Source organism: Stomoxys calcitrans, chromosome 4 (assembly GCF_963082655.1).
Source record: "Stomoxys calcitrans chromosome 4, idStoCalc2.1, whole genome shotgun sequence".
NCBI classification, from domain to species: Eukaryota; Metazoa; Arthropoda; class Insecta; order Diptera; family Muscidae; genus Stomoxys; species Stomoxys calcitrans.
The window spans coordinates 8,535,546-8,561,960 of NC_081555.1; the positions used below are offsets into that span (position 1 = coordinate 8,535,546).

A 26,415-nucleotide genomic window follows, 5' to 3' on the forward strand; every position below is an offset into this window, starting at 1 on the left:
CAATGTATAGAGAGTGAGAGAACCTTATTGACAGAGAGATGTTGTATCAATGAAACGAGAGCAAGAGAGTGGTGTTTGTTGATGGTGGTCGTCGTTGGTATTGTAGGGAATCACAAGTTAATCATTATAGAAAGAAAGCATCGATTTTTGGGAGGTATTCAATACAAAAAACATATACATTCATATTGAAAGGAAAATAATAAAAAATACATATATACAAATTTTTGTTTACACATTTAGGGAGGGGTTTATAAAACAAGCATAAAAAAATTAAATTCAAATGGTTAAATATTTTTTTATAGCATTGTGTTAGCACTGAAAAAAATATTGAAGGTATTGGTTCGAAATAAAATTATCATGACAATTTTGTTGCTGGAGTCAACGCTCATCGCTGAATGGTTGTTGTAGCCACTGAGTCATATTACATGACCCCAGCCGCCCGTTGAGAGCCAGAATGAGTGATTTTTCCAGCAGAATCATATCGAAAAAAAAAGAAAACACACATAACACAACAAACAAAACAAATCAAACATTACGTTAAACATGAGTGAGCGCAGAGACCAAATCAACATCATACTTGCACCTCATACCGACCGCTCTACCTTCCAACCCCGCTCCCAGACTTTTGCCAAAACAAAGAACCAGAATTTTTATCACACACACTTTTTATCCATAACACACAGCCATACAAACACTCAAACCCCCACCATCAACATTACAAAACGAACCAACTACCAAACAACCATTCAGCCAGCCATCCATCCATCCATCTATCCATCCAGTCAAACACTCACGTGTGTATTTGTTTAATATTGAGCGCCAGAGAGATAGAGAGAGAGCAGAGCGTACTTGCTTCTCTATTTGCCACGAGAGAGAGAGCCCCACATGAAATGAGCGCAACATTTTATGTGTGCGCCCGAGTGTGTGTTCGTCTTGTTTGGTTACTCTATAATGTTGTTTTTGTTCAATGGGGTTGTGTAAGCTGCGTTAATGTTCGATTTGTTTAGTCATCAGTTGAATTCGTGACAGGCAACATCTCATTAGATTAACGTTGCGCTGTCTGTTCGCTCTTCTTTTTTTGTAGTAGTAAATAATCAAATCAGATCACAAAGCAACAACAACACACCATATATAATTTTCAAATCTAACTACAGCAAAAAAAAAAGAATAACAAAAACAAACCAAAAAAGCCGATGATATATAAAAAGAGAAAGAAAAGCCTGGTAAAAGAAGAAAATTCACAAATGCATACGCGGAAGAAAATCGAAACGACGTTCGATCAATTGAAAGCCAAATTCGCAACTTGACTAACGGATTAATACGCGTAGACGGAATTTTATCTTTCGTATGAATGGAGTAAAGAAAAACATAAACAAAACAAGTGTTTGAGCCCATATATGCACACCTTGCCGGGGGAGAAGAGAATTTAAAAAAAAAATATTTGCAAAAAACAAGTGTCTGTTTGAAGAAAAAATATGCTGTAAACAGAAGACAAGTGTTTGAATATTTTATTTGTTAAACAAAAACCCCAAACAACAACACATGGAAAAAAGAAGTGAAAGCAAACAAAATCAAAATTTATAACAAAAAAAAATCAATAGTGAAACATTTTGCATTTTGCAAACTTTTAAAGAAATTTTTTAAAAAAAAAATGCTTTGATACTTGAAACTAAGCCAGCCTACAGTTTTTATTTGCAAGTGTGTTGAAAAAATACCAACAGTACCAATGGCCAAAATAAAATTCAAATTTAAATTTGTGTTAACTTTAACAATATAATTTCTCCAATCTTGGGTTATTTATTGTGCAACGTGCCCCTTTACCTGTTTCCCCCCACCAACAACCACCCACTCTCATTTCTACATAAATCCAAAGAGCAAATAGAAACCCAAAGAAAAGAAAATTACATATTTTTGAAAGAAAAACGTTAAGAATTTCTAAAGACAAACTGGAATCTGTAACTGAAAAAACGTCGTCTTTAACAGCAACAACGCCTTTAAGCCACCGCCTCAACAGTGGTGTACCAACCACGGCTGCTGGCTCCCCACAACAAATCATAACCGCCAACAACACCTCATTCTCATCAACATCATTATCATCATTGCCATTAATTTCAACAACTCCCCCCTTATCATCGATATTATCAGCTGAGACCAGTACCAGAAGTAACAGAGCTAACCAAGTTAACACCTGCTGCTCATCATTGTCACCATTTCCCTCACCTAAACTATCAACAACAGCAGCAGTGTCAGCAGTCAGCTTGACCACCAACACCTTCAAAACGGCGGCTAAATCATCCTCATCCTCCTCATCGTCACCCTTGCCAGCAGCAGCCCCCACAGCAGCAGCAGCAGCATTAGTGGCAGCAACAGCAACAACATTATTGCCAACAACAGTTATCGATTCAGTTGAGGCCTCCTCCAATCAAAGCAACCGAATGCAGCCAACATTGCCCCAAACAGCCGGTACAGCCGATATGGATTTGACGGCTGTACAATCAATGGATTGGTTTTTCAAAAAGGAACAAATTTATCTATTGGCACAATTTTGGCAACAGGTAAGTTTTTTGTAAACACAAATTTGTTAAAAAAAATTAAGAGAAGGAAAACAAAATTAGGAAAAAGTGTTTTTGTAGGGAAATGGATTTTTTGAAAAAAAAAAGAAATACAAATACAAATTATATTTTTTTTGTATATAAGTGGCTTTAAAAATTTCAACTCCAAGAGAGATACATATTTGTGTTATTTTGTGAAAGGCTATTAAAAAATTGGAAATAATTCCGAGCGATTAAATTTAATTTTTTTATTTTGCGATAGTCTTCAAAGTAGCCCAAGTTTTAAAGGGACAACCTATACAACACATAAAGCTTTTCAAAAGATGCTGGATTTTTTTTTTGTTTAAAAAATTGATAAAAACTCTAAAATTAAAATATATTGAAAAATTCAATTTTGAGAGGTGAGAACAAAGTATTGATATCCTTCATTTTTTTAAATTTCAATCAATACAAAAATCCGTAAATTGTTTATATATCGCCTCTCATGTTCCAGGACATATCAGCCTATGCTACTTATACAGCTTTCTGCTTACCATATCATTAAGCTTGTTTACTTTTAAGGATCAGTGAAAGCTTAGAGTAAATTCATTAAGTGTCTCATGCCCACATGCTGTTGACAATCGGGAGCATTTTATTGCTAAAAGCTTCTCCAAAAGCAGCAAATTTGCCCATGAACATTCCATTAAGGAACAGGGACAAATTTCTCACATATCAATGAGTGCTGTCCGAAAGCTTCTCCAGAAAAGATAATTCTCTAAAACACACCACTTGGTTTCATACATAAAAAAGTTGATATCATATCAATAAGAAGTTTTAAGAAATTGAAATTTTTCAATGTGGGCATTGCTTTTTATCTTTTTAAAATTTTCCGCAACTAGCGATTCTCAAAGGCATAACATTGGCATTCATTTATAAAAATTTGGATGCTTGAGAAAATTCTAAATCGAATAGAGTTCTTTGTTATGAAAGTAGTAAAACCCTTGTTTAAAACATAGGTTTCTTGCCTCTTAAATGCATGAAATCTTCTCCACAAGACTTGATTCTCTAGGACATATCAATCGTTTTGATATATAAAAAGTAGATTGCTTAACACAATGAGCAATAAATACATCGGGTAGTGGTCTCTGTTATAAGAGTATAACAGAGAGCACTGTCTTCCCCTGTCTCTTAAGGCATGTCAGTGGATCAAATGTTTAAACTTTTCTTCAACTGGTGTTTCTCTGCGGCACACCATTGGGCTTAATAGTTTGCTTGAGCAGACTATAAATCGAGTAACGTTCTTTGATATGAGAAAAGTAATTTTCAGATTTTTTTTTTTAAGCAGCGCTTTCTTGTCCCTTTAATACAGAAAAACTTCTCCGCAGAGTTGATTCTCTGCGGCACACCGCTTACATTGATCAAACATTACATCGGGTAGCATTCACTGATATGAGAGAACCCTATATCTCTTAAAAGCATGTTTGTGGAGTAGTCGTCTCCACTGAATAATCATCGGGTAGCATTCACTGATATGAGAGAACCCTATATCTCTTAAAAGCATGTTTGTGGAGTAATCGTCTCCACTGAATAATCATTATTTGAATCATATTTAAATTCCATTACATTTGATGTATTTTAAAGCTAACAGCATTTTAAATCAATCGATTTCATATGCCACATTTCAGCTGAACCGTAGATCAAAGGTTTAATTAAACTTGCGTTTAAGTTGTCATAATAGAAAATATATAAGCCAAAAGGTTTATTTGAAATATCATATTATGATACAAAAAGTAGAGTTTCTGTATCTACTTATAACTTTCGATGAGCAATTACTAAATGATTGACATGGAATTAATGAGCTAATAAAACGGTCTATATGTGAAGTAAACAACAATATGTGAAATATCCATTGATCGATTAGTTCTTCATAACTTTGATAGTTGATTTACATATCAACTTTCAATAAATTATTCATATTTGTATCATTTAAAAAATTTTTTAAAATAACAGCATTTTAAATCAATCGATTTCATATGCCACATTTCAGCTTAACCGTTTAAGTTGTCATATTAGGAAATATGTAAGCCAACAGCTGTACAGAGAGTTTGTTTAAAGTCTGATATTATGATACAAAAAGTAGATTTTATATATCTACTTATAACTTTCGATGAACAATTACTTAATGATTGACAGGGAATTAAAAGAGTTAATAAAATGAACTATATGTGAAGTAAACTACAAAACGTATGTAAAATATTCATTGATCGATTAGTTCTTCATAATTTTGATAGTTGATTTACATTCAACTTTCAATAAATTATTCGTAATAAGTAAATTAAAACATTATAAGTTGATTGTCATTTTCTTAGAAATAGTAAAAACTGATTTAAAGTGATAGGAAAATGTCGAGCTAATCAAAAATATGTGAAATAGGTATGGTTTAATCTGTAAAACTTCAAGATTGAACAAAGTTATTACTCAGTACTATGTATCGTTTTGGGTATAAAACCTGATCCTTATCAAACACAGATTAGTCAATCTATATTTTAATCCGGTTTGTAGGGTTCAATTCAAAAAACTAGATAAGTGTATGATTCTTTGGACATCAATTTCTTCTTTAGTTTGTTTTTTCTTCGTATAACTCTACTTCAATGCTTAAAAATCTAATAATAATGATCAACCACTTTAGTAGATGGCATATCAAAATTAGTTTATGTCCGGTATATTCTTTATTTTTTTTTTACATTACAATCAATACTTGATTATAAATCCGTAAATTGCTTGTATATAGGATATTGGTAGGCCAATTAAATAATCTAAAATATAAGAAATATCTATGATTTAATCTGTAAAACTTCAAAATCGAAAAAAGCAATTTCGATTCGATCATAGATTTTAATCAGAAAGAGCCTTTTAGTTTAAGAAGTTAAAGTTTGTTAAAAAAAATTCTATTGCATTTCTTACCTATCGCTATGCTTTCCAAGATTTAGGGTGATTCAACTTAGTACACTGGAATTTTGGTAAACGTATTTCCATAGCCATTTTAAATAATAATTATATATGTGGTTTTTACAGATATACCAGCTAATTGCGAATAGAAATTTGATATTGAGTTTGATTAAGTTGTTTTTATAAAGCATATAAATATTTCATTATAGGGATTTAAAATAATATTTAAAAATAAAAACCAAACTATCAAAGGCATATCATTGAAATATATAAATATTTACTTTCTTATTCACAAAACTTAATGAAGTATTTTAAGGAAGTATTTTAAAGTTCTATAAAAGAAATCCGTCAAATAAACCTACTTCAAACATAAAGTTTTGTGAATAAGGTTTAACGGTTTAAAAAAAATATTAATTTAAAATAGTCAACTGAGGATTAGCCAGCCATCCTAGTAAAGTATTGAAGAAAGTACAGCTAGTAGACAGGGTATCAAAGTAAGTACAACACTAACCAAGTTTGATACCCTGTCTACTAGCTGCACTTTCTCCAATGCATGAGTCTGTGTTGTAGTGATGGAATTCTTTTCCACACACCTACAATTGCTTCGATTGCATACACATGTTTCTGTGCATCTTTCGGAAGTTGTGTTTAATTTTTCATGTAAATTTAAATCGTTCCAAAAAAAATCTATAATAAAATAAATAGTATTTTTGGCCACCATAGCGCAGAGGTTATCATGTCCACATTTGACGCTGAACGCCTGGGATTGAAGAGGTGTTGCACTGCGCTCTTTGGTTAGAAGTACCTCACAAATGTCGCCAGCATTAGGAGGGCATAACCACCGCTGAAAATTGTTTCTGTTGTTCTCGCAAGTATTTGATCCCAGGCGTTCAGCGTCATATGCGGACATAACAACCTCTGCGCTATGGTGGCACGCCGTTCAGACTCGGCTATAAAAAAGGGGTGCCCTTTCATTTAGCTTAAACTTGAAACGGACAGCACTCATTTATTTGTGATAAGTTTGCCCCTGTTCCTTAATGGAATGTTCATGGGAAAATTTTGCATTGCAGTATTTTTGTTAAGGAAATGAAATTTGAGGAAAAAGTCCTAAATTCTGCTATTTATATAAAAAAAAAATTAAATATTCTCTCTCATTATGCTCCCAAAGTCTCTTATCTGTATAAATAAAATATGAGTAAAAGAATTTTGAAAGAAATAACGTAAAGAAAAATAAAAATTCTTCTTTTTTTTTGGAAATTATTTAAACCGAACCCAAAATTTAATCAAAAAATAATTTTTCTTGCTTCTCTCTCTGAAAACATAAAAATAATTGATATTTATTGTAAGAGAGAAACAAGATAGAATGTCTTTGGTATATAAGAAAGGATCAATTAAAATAAAATCAAAAATGATGGGTTTGTTTTATTAAAGACCTTTTGTGTATATTTGCTTCAAAGAGCAAAAATGTTAAAGGGACTGACTACATATCCGGTCATAGATAATTATCAAGATCAGGGCCAGATTCTTTCTTTGCGCCAATCTAACCTGAAATTTAGGGCATTAAATGGAAATTGCGTCGAAAATACTGTTACTGATTAGGTTTTATGAGAAGTAGTTGTTAGTAATGAATAATGGCGCTCTATCAGCGATGAATGAAAACGATGATGTGCTCTGTTATTGAGTGAAATTCAGGGTATTGGATGGAAATCACTGAGGGAATACACTTATGAGTTAGGCTTTTCGACGAGTAGGAATTATAATCGATTGGGAGTCGATCATAACTCCTACTTGTGTTCAGTTACTGAGAGAAATTCAGCGCAATGAATGGAAAACACTCAGGGAATACGCTTACCTGTTAGAATTTTCGATAAGTAGGAGTTATAATCTATTGGGAGTCCATTAAGCAGCTTTAAAAAATGCCATATGCATGAGAGCTCTCACACGGGCCCAATATATGTCTGTCGACATCTCTTCCATAAAAAAATTAAAAAAAAATTATTTACAAATTTTCTACTTTATCGATATCGATTGAGCAGCGTCAAAAAAAGCTATATATACAAGAGCCCTCAAACAATCACAATATATGTCCCTCGGCACCCCTTTCCATAAAAAAATTCTAAAGAAATTATCTACACTTTTTGTTTATCTTAAATTATTAGAAAAAATAGCAAAAGGATTTTTATCGATATCTTACTATCTTAACCTTAATCTTAAGCCCCAATTAATTTTTTTTAAATATAAATTTTGTTAGATTTTTTCTAAATGTTTTGAAGTTTTTTTGCCTGTTAGGGCAAAGATCTTTTAATTTAAAAATTTGTTTTTGGTTTTTCTTTCGGGAGGGGCTCAATGATCGGATAATTGTTTTGTTTGTTTAGTACGAATTTAGAAAAAGTGCCAAGTATAATCGATTGGGAGTCCATTAAGAATTAAAAAAAAATCCATCTGCACAAAATGCCTCACACGGGCCCTATATATGTCTGTCGACATTGCTTTCTATAAAAAAATATTAAAAAAAAATTGTTTACAATTTTTCTTTACTTTTAATTAAAAGAAAAAATAGCAATTGAATTTTTATCGATAACTTTGGTATTTAAACCCCTATTTATTTTTTTTAATACAAATGTTGTTCGATTAAGTTTTAAATATTCTTCTTTTGCTGTTTAGTACAAATTTAGACAAATATTAATTTTTTTTTTTTAATTTGGTATTTTTTTTATATTAGCTAAACGGGAAGCAAATCATTTTTGGTTTTAGTGAATCAAATCTAATACTAATAACTATAAAAAAGGAATTAAGTTAACAAACGAAAAAAGTAGTTCAAAGAAACAATGCTTTTTGCACTCTGTTGGTGCTTTTTTTGACAAAATTGTATAAATAAAAAACAAAACAAAGTTTTATAATGAATTGAACGTATTTGTGTCAGGCGACCCTCAATTCCTTTGTCCGATTTTGATGAATTTGTATTACTGATTTAAATTTATATTTAAACGAATTAAAAATTGATTTTTTTTTGGCGATTATTCTTTATTTCATAGTTTTTCTTTTGTTTTTCCTCCAAAAACAAAAATCTTCGATCGTTGATCTTCGCCCTAACAGGCATAAAACTTAAAAATTAAAAAATTCGGCAGAGCCCGGCCGCGATTCGAACCTGGGCACACGGAGCAGCAGCGAGAGCCGTTACCATCATTGAGCTTGAATTTTTTTTCCAATATTTTTATTTTTTTTTATTATTTTCATAGCCATATTTCCATAAACATTTTTAATATATTTCCATAATCATATTTTTAATTTTCTAAAAAAAAAAACTCAAAAATCCTACAATCTTCCCATTTCTCATCTCTCATTTCCAAGTGTCATTTGAAATTATCTTATCCATCATTTAAAAATTTCTTAATTTCGAATATTTTAGTTTAGCCTGCAACTTTTCTATAATGATGTTTTCCAATAATTTCTGATTATGCCCAATTAGTGTTGATATTCTGCTTCAAACTCATTTAAAATCTTTGAACATTTGAAAATGAATTTTCCAAGTAATTCTTTTCGGTTTTTTGAAAAAGCATGTTCCATAAAAAGAAAAGGAAAAAAACAACAAGTATTTGAAAACCATAGAAAGGCCATATAGGGAAATTGGAAAAAAGCCAAAATGTCTGGGAGGTATTCTAACTACACACTAAGGCAAGAAGGCAAAAAACTCCAAAGGCAAAACTCCACAAATGTCAAGAAAAAAGGAAAATAAAACAAACAAAAATTGTATTACACAGAAATTATGGTCTAGACTAGAAAAAATCAAGATAAAAAGGCAAAGAAAACTCGCAAGAAATTTCATTTTTTTTTAAATCAATAGATTATGATGTCATGCCTTTTAAATGATTTAGATTTCTTTTCATTTTTCATTATTTTTTTTGTTATTATTAATCACCTGAATTTAAATTATTAACAATTATAATCGATAATCAACCAAAATAAATTTTTTTTCTATTATTGCCATGTTATGTGGGTTGTGTTGGTTTTTAACAAAACCAACTTCAATCAAAGTAATTTTCAATAATTTTATTGATCAAAAACCTACACTCTACTGAACTTGGTGAGTTCGCTCGCTAGCTCGTTCACCTATAAAACACGCAAATATAATTAATAGCGTTTTTTTCCCATTGGATATTTATTTTGTAGTTTAGTTGTTGCTGTAGTTGTAGTTATCGCTTCGTCAAAGGGTTATTAATTTTTTTTAAATTTATTTCATTGACCATAGAGCGCAATTTGAAATATTCTACTAATTCGATTTATTATCAAAATGTTATTCAATCATGTCATTAATGTACTCCAAAAAACCAACAACGAACAAAAGCTTTGAAGTATTTCGAGTTCTAGGGAAGCCATGCCAAGCTCATTTATTACTGTTTGTATTTCGATTTTTTTGATTTTATGAAATTTAGATATTATTTCTAATTCGTAGAATTTATTTTATTGAAATTCTTGAGAACTATTTTTTTTTTGTTTGTTGTACTCATGGCAAAGCATAAGAATATGCTTTAAGACTTGCAAACGGAAAAACAAGAAATCGACCAACAAAGTTCTTAATGTGCAGCTCATGTTATTGATTTGCCGGGTGTACACTCTTAGAATTTTGAAGATTAGATCTATTTCGTTAGACGTGAAAAAAGAAAAACAAAAAAATGCAGCAGCTTTGGAGTGCCAAAGCATGCTTTGCTTGATGTTTATGGCAATTTGGCGAGAAAAAAAAACTCGTTAGCAAATTTTGTATGCATACAACAGAATCTTTATTTATGTTGGGATTAAATTACAAGCAATCAGCCAGCAATTTATTGCTGTTGGCCCAAGCAGAAACATGGAAAATTGAAAATTCAATTTTGCCGACGGCAAAATGAAAGTTGAAAAATTTTTGTAAAAAGATTTAAGATAAGGAGGTGTGATATTAAAAAATTATAAATTTTTTGGAAAATTACCAAAAAAGAATATCAATATCGTAACTCTATTTCTTTTTTTTTGACAAAAATTTTCAAATTTAAATGGATAACACAAATAATTATAATAGAAAGTTCTTGTGTAAATATTTATAAAAAAATAAAATCTGAAAACAAAAAGTATGCTCCACCGACCCTGAATAAAAACAAAAACTATAATTTTTTTTTTAATATAAAATATTTTTTTTTATATTAAAATATTTTTAAAAAAAAATAAAATATATTTATTTTAATAATAAAATATTTTTCAAAAATTTAAATAAATTTTTTAAAATATTAAAATAATTTTTTAAATAATTAAAATAATTTTTTTAAAAATTAAAATAATAATTTTAAGAAACTAAAATATTTTTTTTTTTAAATTTAAATATATTTTTTAAAAAGTTAAAATAATTTTTTTTAAATATTGAAATAATTTTTTTTAAATTAAATAAATTTTTTAATTTTTTTTTCACCGACACTGAATAAAAATATTTGATATTTTTTTTTAATTTAAATAATTTCTTCAAAAAAATTTAAATATTTTTTTTTAATAATTAATAAATTTTTTTAAAAAATTAAAATATTTTTTTGTAAATATTAAAAAAAAAAAAAATAATAAATCTTAAAACAAAAAGTTTGAGAAAACTTTGGTATTTTTTTTTTAATTTAAATGATTTCTGTTTGGTTCACTTTCGCGAGGAGCCCAATGATCGACGATGCAAATTGAAAAGGAAAGCCAAAGATAGCAACACACACCAACTTTGGTTAGAAAACTTTTCAACCATATTGGGTGTGATGGCCCTAACAGGCCAATTTGAAAAATTAAAAATTCGGCACAGCCGAATTCTCCATTCGCCAACTCAACTGCATTCATAGGGGACATCACCAGCGTGTTGGTTGATAGAAAAAAAATTACCAGTTTTTAAAAATAATGCAAAAATTTCTAACTAGCGCCATCTGCTTATCAATCATATATAACTTATAAAATCTCTTTTCAGCTTATTAAAAAAAAAAAACAAATGCTCAATATTAATAAAATTTTGATACAGTTTTATAATTTAAAATTTTATTATAAATTATTATGCTCCTTTTAAACATAATTAAAAATTTCGTGCTTAAGCTCCATCTATATCTCAATCAATCAAACGTCTATAACTTTATACTTTTTGTACTTTTGATTAAAAAAATTTTTTTAAAATTTCTTTCAAAATAGTAAATTAACATATTTTCAGTTTGGACTAACTTGATTGTAGAAAGTAATATATAGAGGCCATATAAGATACAGCTCATCTATCCTTGAGAATATTCAAATGCAAATTTGCCAATGAACATTCCATTAAGGAACTGGGGAAAACTTATCACAAATCAATGAGTGCTGTCTGATTCAATGTTAAGCTCAATGATGAGGGACCTCCTTTTTGTAACCGAGTCCGAACGGCGTGCCGCAGAGCGACACCTCTTTCGGGGAGAAGTTTTTATATGGCAAAATAGCTCACAAATGTCACCATCATTAGGAGGGGATAACCACCGCTGAAAAATTTTCTGATGTTCCTGCCAGAATTCAAACCCAGGCCTATAGCGTCATAGCCGGATATGTTTATCTCTTATATATAGCAACTGGTATTATTGTAAATAACATACACTCAGAGAAAAATTACCACCAAACGTGTTCATTTCAGTTCCATACGGTATTAATAGTAAATATCAACACCGCATGGTAACAAATTAATACCACATGGTTGGATGAAACAACCTTACCAACCTTAGCCTAGGTTCGGTAGCCGTTTTTGGTATTAGTACCAAACCATTATTGAATTTAGTACCAAACCGTTATGGATTTTAGTACCAAGCCGTTATTGGTCGAAGTACCAAACGGTTATTGTTTTAATACCAATCTCATTATCACTTGAATATTCTACCCCCGAATGAACCACAATAAAACACAACTGAAAATAATTTTACTTTAATTTTATTTCGATTATGTTTATTAATAATTACAAAAAAAAATGTTACATCGTGATCAACATTGATTCCTTGTATATACCAACTGATTTCATATCCATTGTTTGCCAGAAGTGATTTTCATATGAATAACACCGTTTGCCACACAAAGGCTTTATCATGTTTTTATATAGATAACTCCCTTACCATTTTATCGCCTTCTAGTATTTGAACACGTTTTTACGAACACAAATTGTGTTAAAACATGTTACTAAAATAAAACAAACATTTCATAATGGCGACAATATTTGAAGTGTAGGGTTTTTCAATAAGAGTGCTAAATTTTATTTTTAAATACAACAAAAAATTTTTTGTTTAAAAGTTTAGAAAAGATATTACGTCCATATTAATGCTATAAATAATGAATACAACAAATTCCATCAAAATTAGAGAAGGAGGCCAGATGTTATTCATCATTTTACACAATTAGCAACCCCTATCATAGATTTTGCTGTTTTTCTGATTTTTAATGTATAAAAAAAAATAAACAAAATTCAAAGTGAATTAACTTTTTTACAATTAGCGCCATCTTGCACAGAGAAGGAAGATATTTTGAATTTATTCTTATATATCTTTTTTCTTGGGCCAAAATAATTAACTTCTATTACTTTAAGACGTTTCAAATCTGCGTTTTCCCCTTGCCAAACTCTATTAACATAATCATCTTGTTGCCCTAGTTAAACAGCGCCATCTGTATAGTTCTTTTTATTTAGAAATTCGTTTAATACTAGATATTTTAGGATATAACAACTTAACTTCACCTAGAAATTTGCTTAAAAACATATATTTTAAGCTTTAACAACCATTAACATCACCTTTCTATCTTTTAATGTATAATTTTTACTCCCCTTTGCATCACCATTTGTCATGCACCCCCTATTCATTCACCGCCCTCTATATTTCAACCATAACATTTCACATATGTCTTTAACATAAAGCTTTGAAAATAATTTTGCTACTTATTGTATTTTTCCTCTTTTTAATTTGGACTCTTCTTGTTTTTTTTTGTTTTCTTACATATATGCTCTTTTTGCTTTGTGTGTTGTATAGCCTGCTTTGATTTTCTCTCCCCCTTGAGTGTCATTTATTATTCGCTTCGATTTATTTAGCGACTTCTTTTCTTTTTTTGCAAATGGCAATGGCGAAAAACATTGACTTTTTACGCTTGAAAGATAGACTTAAATAAGATTTCATGCTTGAATTCATAAAATCAAGCCGCAAAGACTTGATTGTATTTTTGTTTCCATGCTATCAAAAAAAAGCCCAAAGGTTTTTTGAGATTTTTTTTTTGTGAAAATTATGTTGAAGAAAATACGAGAACTGAATTTAATTGATTAAAAAATAAATAAAGAGAAAAATTAAATTAAAGAAAAGAAAATAAATTATAAATTTAAAATTTTTTGCTTAAAGGCTCTGCGAATGATGGTTCAATCTGTATCAAAGCCAAAATTCCAAAATGCCTAAGCAATATCGGGAACAACGCTTTTATCAAATAGTGCTGGTTTCAATTTTTCTTAAAGAGCAAGCAAACATCCACTTTGAAAACTTTGAAGGGTTTTTAACGTTACGGAAAGAAGGAAACAACTCTCAATGAAGCTTATAGAGTGAACATTTATGAGTAGATAGCAAATATATTTGCTAGTAGAACAAATACGAGTTTTTCTTCATAGCAAACTTGTCCGCTAGTAGAACATATGCGAGTTTTTCTTCATAGCAAACTTGTCCGCTAGTAGAACAAATGCGAGTTTTTCTTCATAGCAAACTTTTCTGCTACTTTAACAATCATAATTGTTCTTGCATTCCTTTATGATAGAAGAGAAACAACTTTTAGTATCAACCTTGCTTAAAGAGCGAACATCTTTGGAAATAGGTTTCTTAGGAGAATTATGTTTGTTAAGTCCTCTCATAGCAAACATGTCTGCTACTTTAACGACTTTGTTTGTTCTTGCATTCCCCTAAGAAATAGGAGGAACTAAAGGGTTTTCAAACAGGGACGCTACAAAAGTAGACCGTTAGAGACAGCAAACGACGCCATAGTTATTGCCGTTCTTTTGACATTTCTCGTCAGTAAGGTTTGCCATTTGATGATGGAAAGATACACGAGCCAACAATGAGTCGAAATTATTAAAATTTACTATCGAAATTCGGATATTCGGTCAGTGGCCTCAACGTTAAGAGCGCTACGCAGAAGCTCATTTCTGGCTAAATGGCTTCACCAATAAGCAAAATATGCGTTGTTGGTCAGACAGCAATCCACACGTACTCTATGAGTCATCATTGCATCTCGAAAATATTACGGTTTGATGGGGTTTATGGGCCGGCGGCGTCATTGGGACGTACTTCTTCCGTGATGATCAACACTGTCATGCTGCCGTTAGTGAGAATCCCTATCGTTCAATGATAACCGAATATTTTTGGTCCCAATTGGATGATATGGAGTTGGAGGACTTATGGTTCCAACAGGAAAGCGCTACAAGCAACACAGCGAATGTCACACTCAATTTATTAGAAACCAAGTTTGGAGAACGTGTTATGGTCCAGTCGATTGGCCGCCTCTGTCGTGTGATTTGACGCCGTTAGACTATTTCTTGTGGGGCTAAGTCAAGTCTATAATCTATGCCAACAAGCCAGCGACGATTGATGAACTTCGTACGAATATCGAACGTGAAATTGCAGCAGCATCGGCCTGCTTATGCTTGAAAAGCGTCGAAAATTAGGTTCAGCGTCTGTACTTCTGCAGAAATCGAGATCCATACATAATGGCGTCGAACATACTTTCGCATTGAAATTCGAACCGTTTTTGTTTATTTAAAAAAAAAAACTTTTGTAGCGCTTTTAATGAAAGACTCTATACTTTGAATTTTCAATTATACTTATAAAGCGAACATGTTTGCTTATAAAAAAAAGTTTGCTTATATGCGCTTTTGTACCGCTCTTATTGAAAGACTCTATACTTTGAATTTTCAATTATACTTATAAAGCGAACATATTTGCTTATAAAAAAAAGTTTGCTTATATGTTTGATGGAAAATCAAACTTTGCTTTTTTTGTTCTCTTAGCAAATATGTCTGCTGTTTTAACAACCTTTTTTGTTCTTGTGTGTGCCAAACTTTTTTTTCCTTTCCTTTCCTTGAAGTTTTTCTATATCTATTTTTAGCTCCTCCAATATTAGCTGCAATTATTTTTTTTTGGTTTTTTCTTTACAATTTTAAGCTAAAAATGATTATGATTACTTACCTTTAACATGCCATATAATGTTTGAAGCGAAAAAAAAAACTCAAGTCTTTCATTGGAGTTTGGTTTGTTGGGGGTTAGCTTCAAGAAATTCAAACTTTATTAAGTTATTAAGAAAGGCAAACGGCTAATGTTGATTTAAAACTATTAGCTGTTATTGACCTTTCCTTTATTTTGTTGGAAAAAAAACGATCTTTCTCAGTAAGTATTATGGCCAATGTAGAGGACAGGAAATTAACAATAATTTGTTAAACATTTGTAAAGATTTCCTTTTTCAAATGATGGAGAGAGAAAGAGATGTAGAGAAGTGGTAAAAATAAAACCAATTGAAATTCTGTTAAGCTTTAGGCTGAAGTTTTCTTTCTTGTCTTGTCTTACTGTTGCTGTTATAAGTTATCACATAGTTTAGATCAACGCAAGGCAATATTAATTCCCTAACAATTAAAATTACCAAACAATTGTGGAGTTTAGGTTTGTTGAAAGGCCGTTATGAAGACAAAGTTGTAACTTAACTGAGTGGCCTGAGTGGTGGCCAGCACTTGGTCTAAGATTTCAAATGCTGCGGCAGCCTAGGCTAGGTCATTGATATTAAATACTTATACAACTTAATAACCGGCTAATTGCCTTTTGATTTTTGTTGTAGTTGCCGTTCTCTGTCTTACTTTAGAAGTTTTTGGTTAGCTCTCTAAAACACCTTTCAATGTGTGTATGCTATCTGGCCAACATTGCTGAGACGGCTTTGTAAAAAGAACATCAGAAAACGTTCATCAATTTTTCAAAAGTTGATATTCAGTTTCAAGTAAAAGATGTCTAAGAGACTTTTGTTGGTTGTGTTTTTTTTTCTTCTTATTTTTTTTTTATTAATGTATAAATGTACATTAACATTAACATTGGCCAGAAAAGCGGCAGCTCAATATATCAGTCGATATCTTATGAGTTTTTAATTTTAGGTTTTCACATTTAAGACGCAAATACATCAAAAAACCGTAGAAACTATACACAGCGAGCAAAAGGAAGCCCAACATAAGCATGAGAGCAGCAGGCATGAGACAGTCCATATGAACATTCATCCTGGCCAGGAATTGTTCAGCAACCAAGTAAATGCATGTAAGGCCTAACCGCCAGACAGACATTTAGAGAGACGGACAAATGAATGTTGTTGATGCTCATCAATCGTATTTGTGTGATTGTGAGGATTTCTTTACGGTTTCAGTTTGATTTTTCGTTGATGTACTGGACAGACAGGCGGCTTTCAGTGAAAAGGACAAATCGCTGCTGCGTGTGTAGGATATTGAATAAAATATCATTTCGTACACACCCCTTGTTTGGGGCCAAAATCATTCAGTCAACCAGCCAGCCAGCCAGCTAAGTCAGTTAGTTATGCCTAAAAAAAAAAAAAGAGTATTGACCATAAAATCCAGCTCTCTTGGTTAAGTAAGTGTAGCTTTACAGTGCGTGCATGTTGCAAATATATATTTTATTTGGTTGGCAGCTGAGAAAATGTCTATGTTCTGGGGCCTATGTCGTCGTCATTGTTGATGATGATGATGACGATGTTGTCTTTAATGAGTTTTCTTAAGTATTGACTTGTGTTTGTTGTGCCACTTTGACTTTAGGCAAACGATCAATACTTTTTTTTCAAAGTTGGCGAATTTTCAACAGAAAAATTTCCCCACGGCCAGGTTAATTAAAAAAGAATTATCATTAAATTATAAATGATTCATTTGTTTTCTTTGGGGGCAAATATATGATTTTGCTTAGCCTTTTCTTTTTGCTTGCATTTTTTGTGCATTTAGAAAATTGGTCAAGTAATTAGAGCAAGTTTATGTGCCCATTTCTAGTTTTCTACGAAAAACCCCCACAATCGTAATCCACTCTTTAGTTTTGCCTAGTCAACAATCAATGGCTGTGATATTTTGTAGAGTGCAGTGGTTTCTTTTTTGTTCAGACCATAACAATATCAGCATATCATATTTGGGTCAAGTTTATGCAGAAAATCTGAAACCAAAACAACTGGCAGACATCAAGAAAACAAATCCAACACCACACTACGACTCGCCAACTGTTCAACTAACCACCGCTCAGTATGGCACAAAAACAAAATACGGAACTAAAATTTTTATTAATTGAAGAGAGAGAAAAAGCTTAGTTAACAAAATTTTAAATACATCTAGAAAATAACGTCACAGTTATTAAATTCAAAAAGTTATTGTATGGTAAAATGATAGCTTTTAAGCAAATGAAACCAATTAAAATGCGCAGAATTTTCTTTTCAGTAAATGGTCAATGACAATAACGACAAAAGCTATTAACCAAAGGGGTTCTTAGGAAAAAGTAACGGAAAAAAATAAAGAATATAGAATTTGAAGACAAACTATTGAATGTTAAAAATTTCTATTTGAAGTTTCAAAACAAGTTTGCTGAGCAAAGAAACTGTGATATGAAAGCAAGAAATTTTGATATGAATTTCAATTCATAGTTCTAATTGCACCCAATTTGCCAAATTTGTAAAATTATACAAATATGGTACCTATGGCCTATTTCGTAGTTGCTGTTTTGTATAATGTTGCTTAAACATCAAAAACTTTTGTGCTATCATTTTGCTGTCATTGCTCCAAATTTTTATAAAAAGTCATAGTTTTTAATATGTGCACCAAATTTTTGCTTATAGTAATTCAAAAAAAAAATCTTTAGGATCGATCAATCTTCCATCGCTATCGCTTCTGCCTGCTTGTGCTTCATATGAAGTTTCTCTTATGGTAAAATAGCTTACTGGCGTTATTGGCAACAATGTGTCTCAAAAATGTTGCTAAACATTGGATAACATGCATAATTGACAACAAGAGTGCATAACATGAAGACGACTATATACAAAGTTGAGTCATAATGAATGAGAGCTACAATTAAGGTAACAACAGTAACAGTACAGTTTGATTTTGTCGTATATTGTTATGAAGTATGCATATAATTTGACAACGTCTGTGTACAGAATTGAAAATTGGCATTGTTTAAGTAACAGACATTTTATCAGGCCATTCATTGTGAATTTTGAGCAAAATCGAAAAAAGTTTAAACAAATTTGACTTCTTCAACGCCTGTGCATAATTTTGTCAACAATTGTTGACAATTTGAAACACTGTTTTCTAAGTTTTCGTAGCAATCGTTCAAAACAACACTTTACAATAATTTTTTAAGCACACAATTGAAAACGTCGGTTGACGATGAGTTTAAGATGAAGTTTTTCATATTCATTGTCAATGTCTGTGCACAAAATTGATAACACGTTGTAAACAAAATTGAACGCTTGTTGACAACAATACTGGCAACAAGTTGACAACTTTTTGTTAGTATTGTCAACGATTTTTAAACATATTGGTGTAAACATCTGTTATCAATTGTAATACAGTTTGTCATCTGAATGGTTTTAAACCCTCATAAATGAAGACCAGAGGATTAGAAGTGGATTTCACAGGGTTTTTTTCACAGCGATATTTGTAAATGGGTTTAATTCCTGCCAAGATAACAAACTATAAACAATGTCGATTATATTTCCAACTTTGTCTATTATGTCCATATTTTGATGTTTCTGTACCATATTTTTGGTCCAAATTATTACCCAGCAAACTTTGCTGTAAGAAATAGTATTAAAGATTTATTTTTGAGAAAATTTCCGCGAAAATCGGGTTGCTACATTTCCGGTTTGGCTTCAAATCGATATTTATGGTTATTCTGTTCCAAATTTTTTGTGAAAATGTATATAACCCAGCAAACTTTTTGGGGTCAAATAAAGTAAAAGGTGAATTTTTGAGAATAATTTTTTTCAAGGCATAGTCTATCTCTGCCTTTTTACAATCCAAACAATATTTTGAAATGTTTCCCCTTTAATTCCTTGTCCAAAGTATAACCCAGCAAATTTTTTAGATTTAGATTAAATCTTAAAGCTTTGATTAAAGGTTAGTTTTTTGGACAAATTCTATTAAAAGTGACTCAAACTAAATTTCTCATGAACATTCCATTAAGAAACAGGGGATACTTCTCTCATATCAATCTAACCAGTCCAATTATGGCTTAAGCTCAATGATAAGAAGCCTCCTTTTTCATGCCGAGTCCGAACGGCATGCCGAAACTGAAACCACTTGTTATAAAAGTAATTACATGGCAGGATACCTCACAAATGTTGCCAGCATAAGGTGATAACCACCGCTTTTTTCTGATGTTCACGTCGGGATTTAAATGCAGGCGTTCGGCGTCATAGGCGGGAATGCTAACCCCTGCGCCACGTTGGCTTTTCATACGTTTACGAATTTGTTTTCCTTGCAATGTATTGAGATTTTTTATTCAAAATTTGTTATCTCAAATGAATTACCCAGTAAACTTTATGTGTTTAATCAAAATTTAAAAGTTTTATTAAAAAAAATCCTGTTTACGGAATGTGTACATTTAATTTTCTGCCTTTGTGACATTAATTTGTTTATAACTGCAAATTCGTTGACCCGTAGGTCAACGTAGGCCCCTCAACATCCTTCATCAATTTGGCCACGATCTCTCGATTTAAGGTGTTGGGCCAACAAAAGGCGCATTTATTGTCCGATTTCGTCGGAATTTGGGACAGTGAAGTGTGTTATGCCCCTTGACATCGTTCTGCAATTTGGCCCAAATCGGTCAAGATTCGGATATAGCTGTCATATAGACCGGTCTCTCGATTTAAGGTGTTGGGCCCTTAAAAATCGCATTTACTGTCCGATATTGTCGGAATTTGGGACAGTGAGGTGTGTAAGGCCCCTTGACATCTTTCTGCAATTTGGCCCAGATCGGTCCAGATTTGGATATAGCTGCCATATAGACCGATCTCTCGATTTATGGTCTTAGACCCATAAAAGCCACATTTATTAACAGATTTCACCAAAATTTGGGACAGTGAGTTGTGTTAGGCCCTTCGACATCCTTCTGCAATTTGGCCCAGATCGGTCCATATTGGAATATAGCTGCCATATAAACCGATCACTCGGTTTAATGTTTTGGTCCCATAAAAGACGCATTTATTATCCGATTTCGCCAAAATTTGGGACAGTTAGTTGTGTTCGGCCCTTCGACATCCCTCTTCAATTCGGCTCAGATCGGTTCAGATTTGGATATAGCTGCCTTGTTTTTAATTATCAGTATTTTTTGTATTTTGGTTTGTTTAGTAAAATTTTCTAAAGAGTTTATTTACAATTGCATTTTTAAAAATGTTTATTTGTCATTTTTCGCTGTTAATTGTTTTAATTTGAAAACTATCGGGGAATTTTTCATAATTTTTCGGTTTTCAGAGAATTTTTTCATATATTTTATTTCAATTAAGTTGCTGGTATTTTTTATTTTTTTGTAGTTTTTATGACTTTTAAATATTTGTTTTTTTTGAAATTTTTTCATGAAATTTACATTTTAGATCTTTTCTCATTAATATTTTTATTTAATATAAATAACTTTAAAGCATATTTTTTATTTTCTATGACTCTGTTTATAGAATTTCTTCTGCATTTCTGTTTTTTTCGATTCTGCCTCAAATTTTTATTGTCAGGTTTTATTTTTAAAAATTTCTTGGTATTTTTGTATTGCTTTTGTTTTTATTATTTAATTTTCTTTCAAATTTTTGCTCCAGTTTTTTTTTTTTTTCTTCATATGCCATTACGACTATGATAATGATGGTGATTCACTAGAGTATGCGTATGTGCTCCATGCTAATATTGTTGCATTGGCTTTTTATTTTGCTATTATTATTATTTCTTTTTGTTGCGGTTAGCAGCCTGTATGGTTGTTGTTGTTGGTGCTGTCGTTGATATTCGGTGTATTTTTATTTAACAGTTTTCTTGTTAACATGCCAAAAACATTTCGAACACAATTAATATTCCAAAACAGTGTTAAAAAATCAAGCAGAAAAAAAAATCGTTTATTTTGGATTTTTTTCTTTCCTTGCAAGTTTCTCACATACTAGTAGCCTAAAGGTAGAGCTAATATAGTTCCAGTATTTTGTTATTTTTATACGTCTTGGTATTTAACCGGGCTATATGATAAACGCCTGCTTTTGCCGGCCTGGCCCTGCATTTTTTTTTAGCCGGTTGCCTGCCCGCTTGCTTGGCTAGGCGTCTGGCCAAGTGAACGCATTAAACAAAACATTTAACATTAACAAACTAACATTTAAGAGAGCAATAATTTGTTGTTTTATTTTTCAGCTTACAAATTTGCTTGTAATTTATGGAAATTTTAAGCAATTTTTTAAAATCAATAGCTTTATTTATGGCCGTAGAAAAAGAGAGGGGTAGAGAGAGAGAGAGAGAGAGAACACAAGCAAGTTGGCCCCAAAGTTGGCACAGGTTGTGTTAGTTTTTGGGGCGAATGGGAAAAACTATTGCTCTACTAAAACCAAACGCCCTCATATTTGTTTTTTTTTGGTGGTTTCTTCTTTTAAGCGGAAATCGAAAGCCAACTAAAAAACAAAAATATAGTGACTAGGCTACTACTGTTATGTTTTGTTAATTATATTAAATTAATTTGTCAGCACGGAAATTAAAAAACACACATCACATCATAGCACAGCACAACGCCTAAGTGGCGACAGTCTGTGAAAAAAAATACCAACGAATTCCAAAAAATATACATTTTCGATACACAATATGCAATAATCATAATCATAATAATAATCGAATGATGTTTAGAAAATATGAATAGTTTGTTAAAAACGAAATTGACAGTTTGTCGTTGAGAGATCGAAAAAAGGGGGGAGAAAAAACAAATTGCCTTGCTTATAAGCTTTTTTTTTCATTTTTCATCAATTCTGATGATTTTTTTAATATAAAAGTTCATGATCTTTTCATGATCAATTTTAAATGGTTTTTTATTTCCCAACATGAGGCAGCTACTGCCACTGCTGCTGCCGTTGATGATGATCTGGTTTCACTGTCCCACCCCCAATTGGCCCACTACCAAACCAAAGTCAAGAATTTGGGACAATATTGGCCTGTCAAGTTTTTTTCTTCTTTTTTTTTCTTGGGTTTTGCCTACCAAAAAAATTGAATTCATTGAATTCTGAATTTTTTGGCGTTTAAGCGTTTTTTTTTTCTCTTCATATTCTTTAGTACATGCACACACATTTGCTATGGGGAGAATTTTATGGTTTTTTTGTCGTTGTTGTTGTTGTTGGTTTTGTCTCCATGGCCTGGGATTGTCATCTGTCGTCTGCAGTATGCGTGTGTGTGGGGTGTGAAAATTTCATCAATAAATTTTTATATTTATTGAACGTATTAAAATGATATTTTTGTCGTTTTTGTTATGGGCATTAGTGTCGTTGATGTCGTGGGGGTGGGTGTTTTATCCTCCCCTGATCATGATCTTCATAGGCAGGCCCGATGATTGTCATCAGCATTTTCCATTTGGCTGGAAGCAAACTACAAAACAAAAATAATGTTCCAATATAATCGAATAACTTTTAAATGTACATTTGAAATGATTAATAAGCTTTGACATGATATTTATGATTTTTAATATAGGACATGACTAACTACACCAACTTAGAGGAACAACTAATAATAATAAAAATAAAAAAGCATTCTTGGCTATCATAATATCTAACAACTCTAAGGCTAGCAAAAAAAAAATAAAATCAAGAATTAAGTTTTGTTGTCTTCTCTAGGTTTTTTTTTTTTGCTTTAGAAAAAATCACCAAAAACCTATAAATTTTGTAGGCGACATGAAAGCGACCAAAAAACGATAGCCATAAATTTACCAAAGCTAAAACATCAGCAATATATTGCCAATTATTGAATTTTGACAAAAAACGAGCCAACCACAAAACATGAAGGAAAATGCGGCCAACCTTACTTGCTGTTTGGTTTTCCCCACTCTATCTCTCTCTCTCTCTCTCTCTTGCCTTTGCTTTCTTTTAGTCATCTTTGACTTTTTGTCATCGTCTCGATAAAAGCAGCTGATATTTCGTTAGGGGATTTTAATTTATTGATTTGTGTTAATGGAAAATAAAACAAAAAACAAAAAAAGAAAACATTGAAATATGACAAAACAAATTCGTTTGGAATAGAGCGCCACAAAACAAGCAACAATATCCCACTATATAAAATAATCATGGCCGATGATCTAAATCTCTGGCAGCAGACAGAGGAAGATGAAGAACAAGCTAGACCTTTGATTATCATAATTAAGATATTGAACTCGAAAATGTAGAGGAATGCATGTCTGGGAATTTCAATTTAAATATATGTAGTCATATATTAAAAAAAAGCAGCAAAAACTAAAAATTACGATATTTGTTACCATACCCCTGAAGGTAGGCAACATGTTTTAAATATATATGGTATTTATGATTTTTGTGGGATGGCAGAGTTATGGAAATAAAAATGAAACTATTTGTAACGCAGTTGCAGAATTTCAAACTATAGTTGATCGATTATAGTTTAATATAGGCAAAAATTTCCTATATTTAATTAGTCACCCTTAATGTATGCCTCACTTTGCCTTATGTAGTACAAAAATAATTTTAAGGTGTTTTTTTTTAATATTAAACTATGTGGTAAAGAGTAGTTTTTCAAGATATCCCTAAAAGTAGGCAACATTTTTGGACATTGAAAATATATAAAAATAAATAATAGCATTAATAATTCTTAGCGGATTGTTGAAATTTAGAAATGAATTGGAAATTATTTCTATTGCAAATACAAATTTGCCCAAGAACATTTCATTGAGGAGCAGGGGCAAACTTCTCACATATCAATTGGTGCTTTCCGATTCAAGTTTAAGCTCAACCTATAAGGTAAGGTGCCGAGTGTGAACGGCGTGAATTGTGAATATATTTTTTTATATATAATATATAATATGCTATATTTTTCAAAATTTCCCAAAGTAGGCAATGTTTCAAACTTGAAATATTAAGTTTTTTTTGCATATTTCGTATATTTAAAGAGTCGAAACATGGAGGAACACATGTCTAGAAAGAATATTCAATTCATATATCAATATCTTAACAAAAGAAATGGAGGTAATTTTCGGATAACCTTTAATAGTATGATCATTTTTATGTAAATTTAGAAGGTTTTTTTTTGTTAATTTTAAAACTTAAAAAAATTAAATGATATTTTTTCTTACAAATCCATATTTGTTAAAATTGAAATTCATTTTTTTTTTAATTTTAAAACTGGAAGTTTATCTCCTGACATTTTTTCTCCTTGTAATCCGATTTTTTTTTACAATTTTTTTTAATTTACATAAGAATAATTGCTAATTTATAGCTAGGCCCTAGAAAGTATGCTACAAAATTTTTAGATAATATGTTTAATATAAAATTTAAAAAAAAAATCCCTGATATATAAAATTAAAAAATCCATTATTCTTCCATTTTCTTAAATTTGCTATTTGCAATTTCCATTAGAATAATTATATTTACATAAGAATAATTATTTTTAAATAACTAGATCCTCAAAGGTATGCTATGAAAGTTGCATATTTTAGAAATTTATTTTTTACGGCCGTATTCACCAAACTTAGTGAGGCTTTAAAACATGTTTATCTGACAGTCCTGTAAAGGAAACCTTTCAAATATACTTTTTTCAAGTCTACATGAATATATATATATTTTTTTTGATAAAAAAATACCTGATTTTCTTAAAGTGATTTCTTTTTTTTTTAACTCTAGTGGTTATACTAGTATTTATTTTAAAAATGTGGTCATATGTCTTACATGTTTTTGGCCCTTGCATAAAACATTTCCTCAAAACTTGTCTGCCTCCCTGTTAGGGTAGCATCCTTTTTTTCCAAATGTTAACTGATAGCTTATCTCTAAACATATACAAATTTATAATTTTTGACCATTTGCATCTCTCACGACAAAAATTATCACTGGCTAACGCCTTTGACACTGTAACACTCGGTATTGACATGGATATGCCGGTGAACAGTGACAGAGATACGAAGTTTTGGGAGATACATAGAAAGTAGGTATGCCTCAGATGGATGGCCAGGGTGGTGGCTGTTCGACATATGGAAACTTAAACTTTAAAACTCTAGAGATTAATTTTCTGCCATACCATAACAGTAGTTGTTGTTTTTGTAGCTGCTGGGATGTTCGAGCATAAATTAACCCCTATCTATGAATGCTCATTTCGTAGTATGAAAGGCCTTAGGCAAGCAGATCCTTAGTTTTCAGTTCTTTTTTTTTTCAATATTTGCCCAAAGGTTATCTATGATTCAAGTTTCACATGTGTATGAGTGACAGGATATACATGTTTGATTCTTTTTTTTTTTCTTTCAATGTATGTGTATCTAAAGCATTATGTTTGAGAGCAAGCCGCACAAATGTTTGTAGTTCATTAGTTTGGCTAACAAAACGAGAAAACCCATCAGCGGCCATATTTGTTACTGATTTTTATTTCGATTTCAAGCGCAGAAAAAAAATTAAAATCCATTTAGAACCGGTTTTGTTTTGTGTGATTCCTTTGATGGTAAATAAAATTGATTAACACCGCTCGCCATAGAACACACCCAAAGGCCTTGTGCTTTGGAAGAGTTGGCTTAGGGATATTGAAAAGGTTTCTTATCCTCTTAACAGCAGCCAAAGTTTGATCACAGTGTGCTCGATTTTTCATTGGCATAAATAAAACAAAGTTTTGGGCTTTGGTCTTTTGTCTCATGCAAATCAATATATCAAAATGGTGGCCTTGGAAATCCTGTTTCGAGATTTCCGGTTTGCAGTT

The 26,415-nt window shown here is 31.4% G+C and overlaps 1 protein-coding gene across 2 annotated transcripts in view; it reads left to right on the plus strand.

The window, feature by feature from the left end:
• The first annotated feature begins 1,019 nt into the window (after positions 1 to 1,019).
• The window catches only part of LOC106081202 (homeobox protein cut), a 130,080-nt gene continuing 104,684 nt past the window's right edge, over positions 1,020 to 26,415 (plus strand). For both annotated transcript variants that reach the window (XM_013243006.2, XM_013243007.2), the window contains exon 1: positions 1,020 to 2,555. In XM_013243006.2, the coding sequence (XP_013098460.2) occupies positions 2,436 to 2,555 (120 nt within the window). In that variant the 5' untranslated portion in view covers positions 1,020 to 2,435. The remainder of the gene's footprint in view (positions 2,556 to 26,415) is intronic.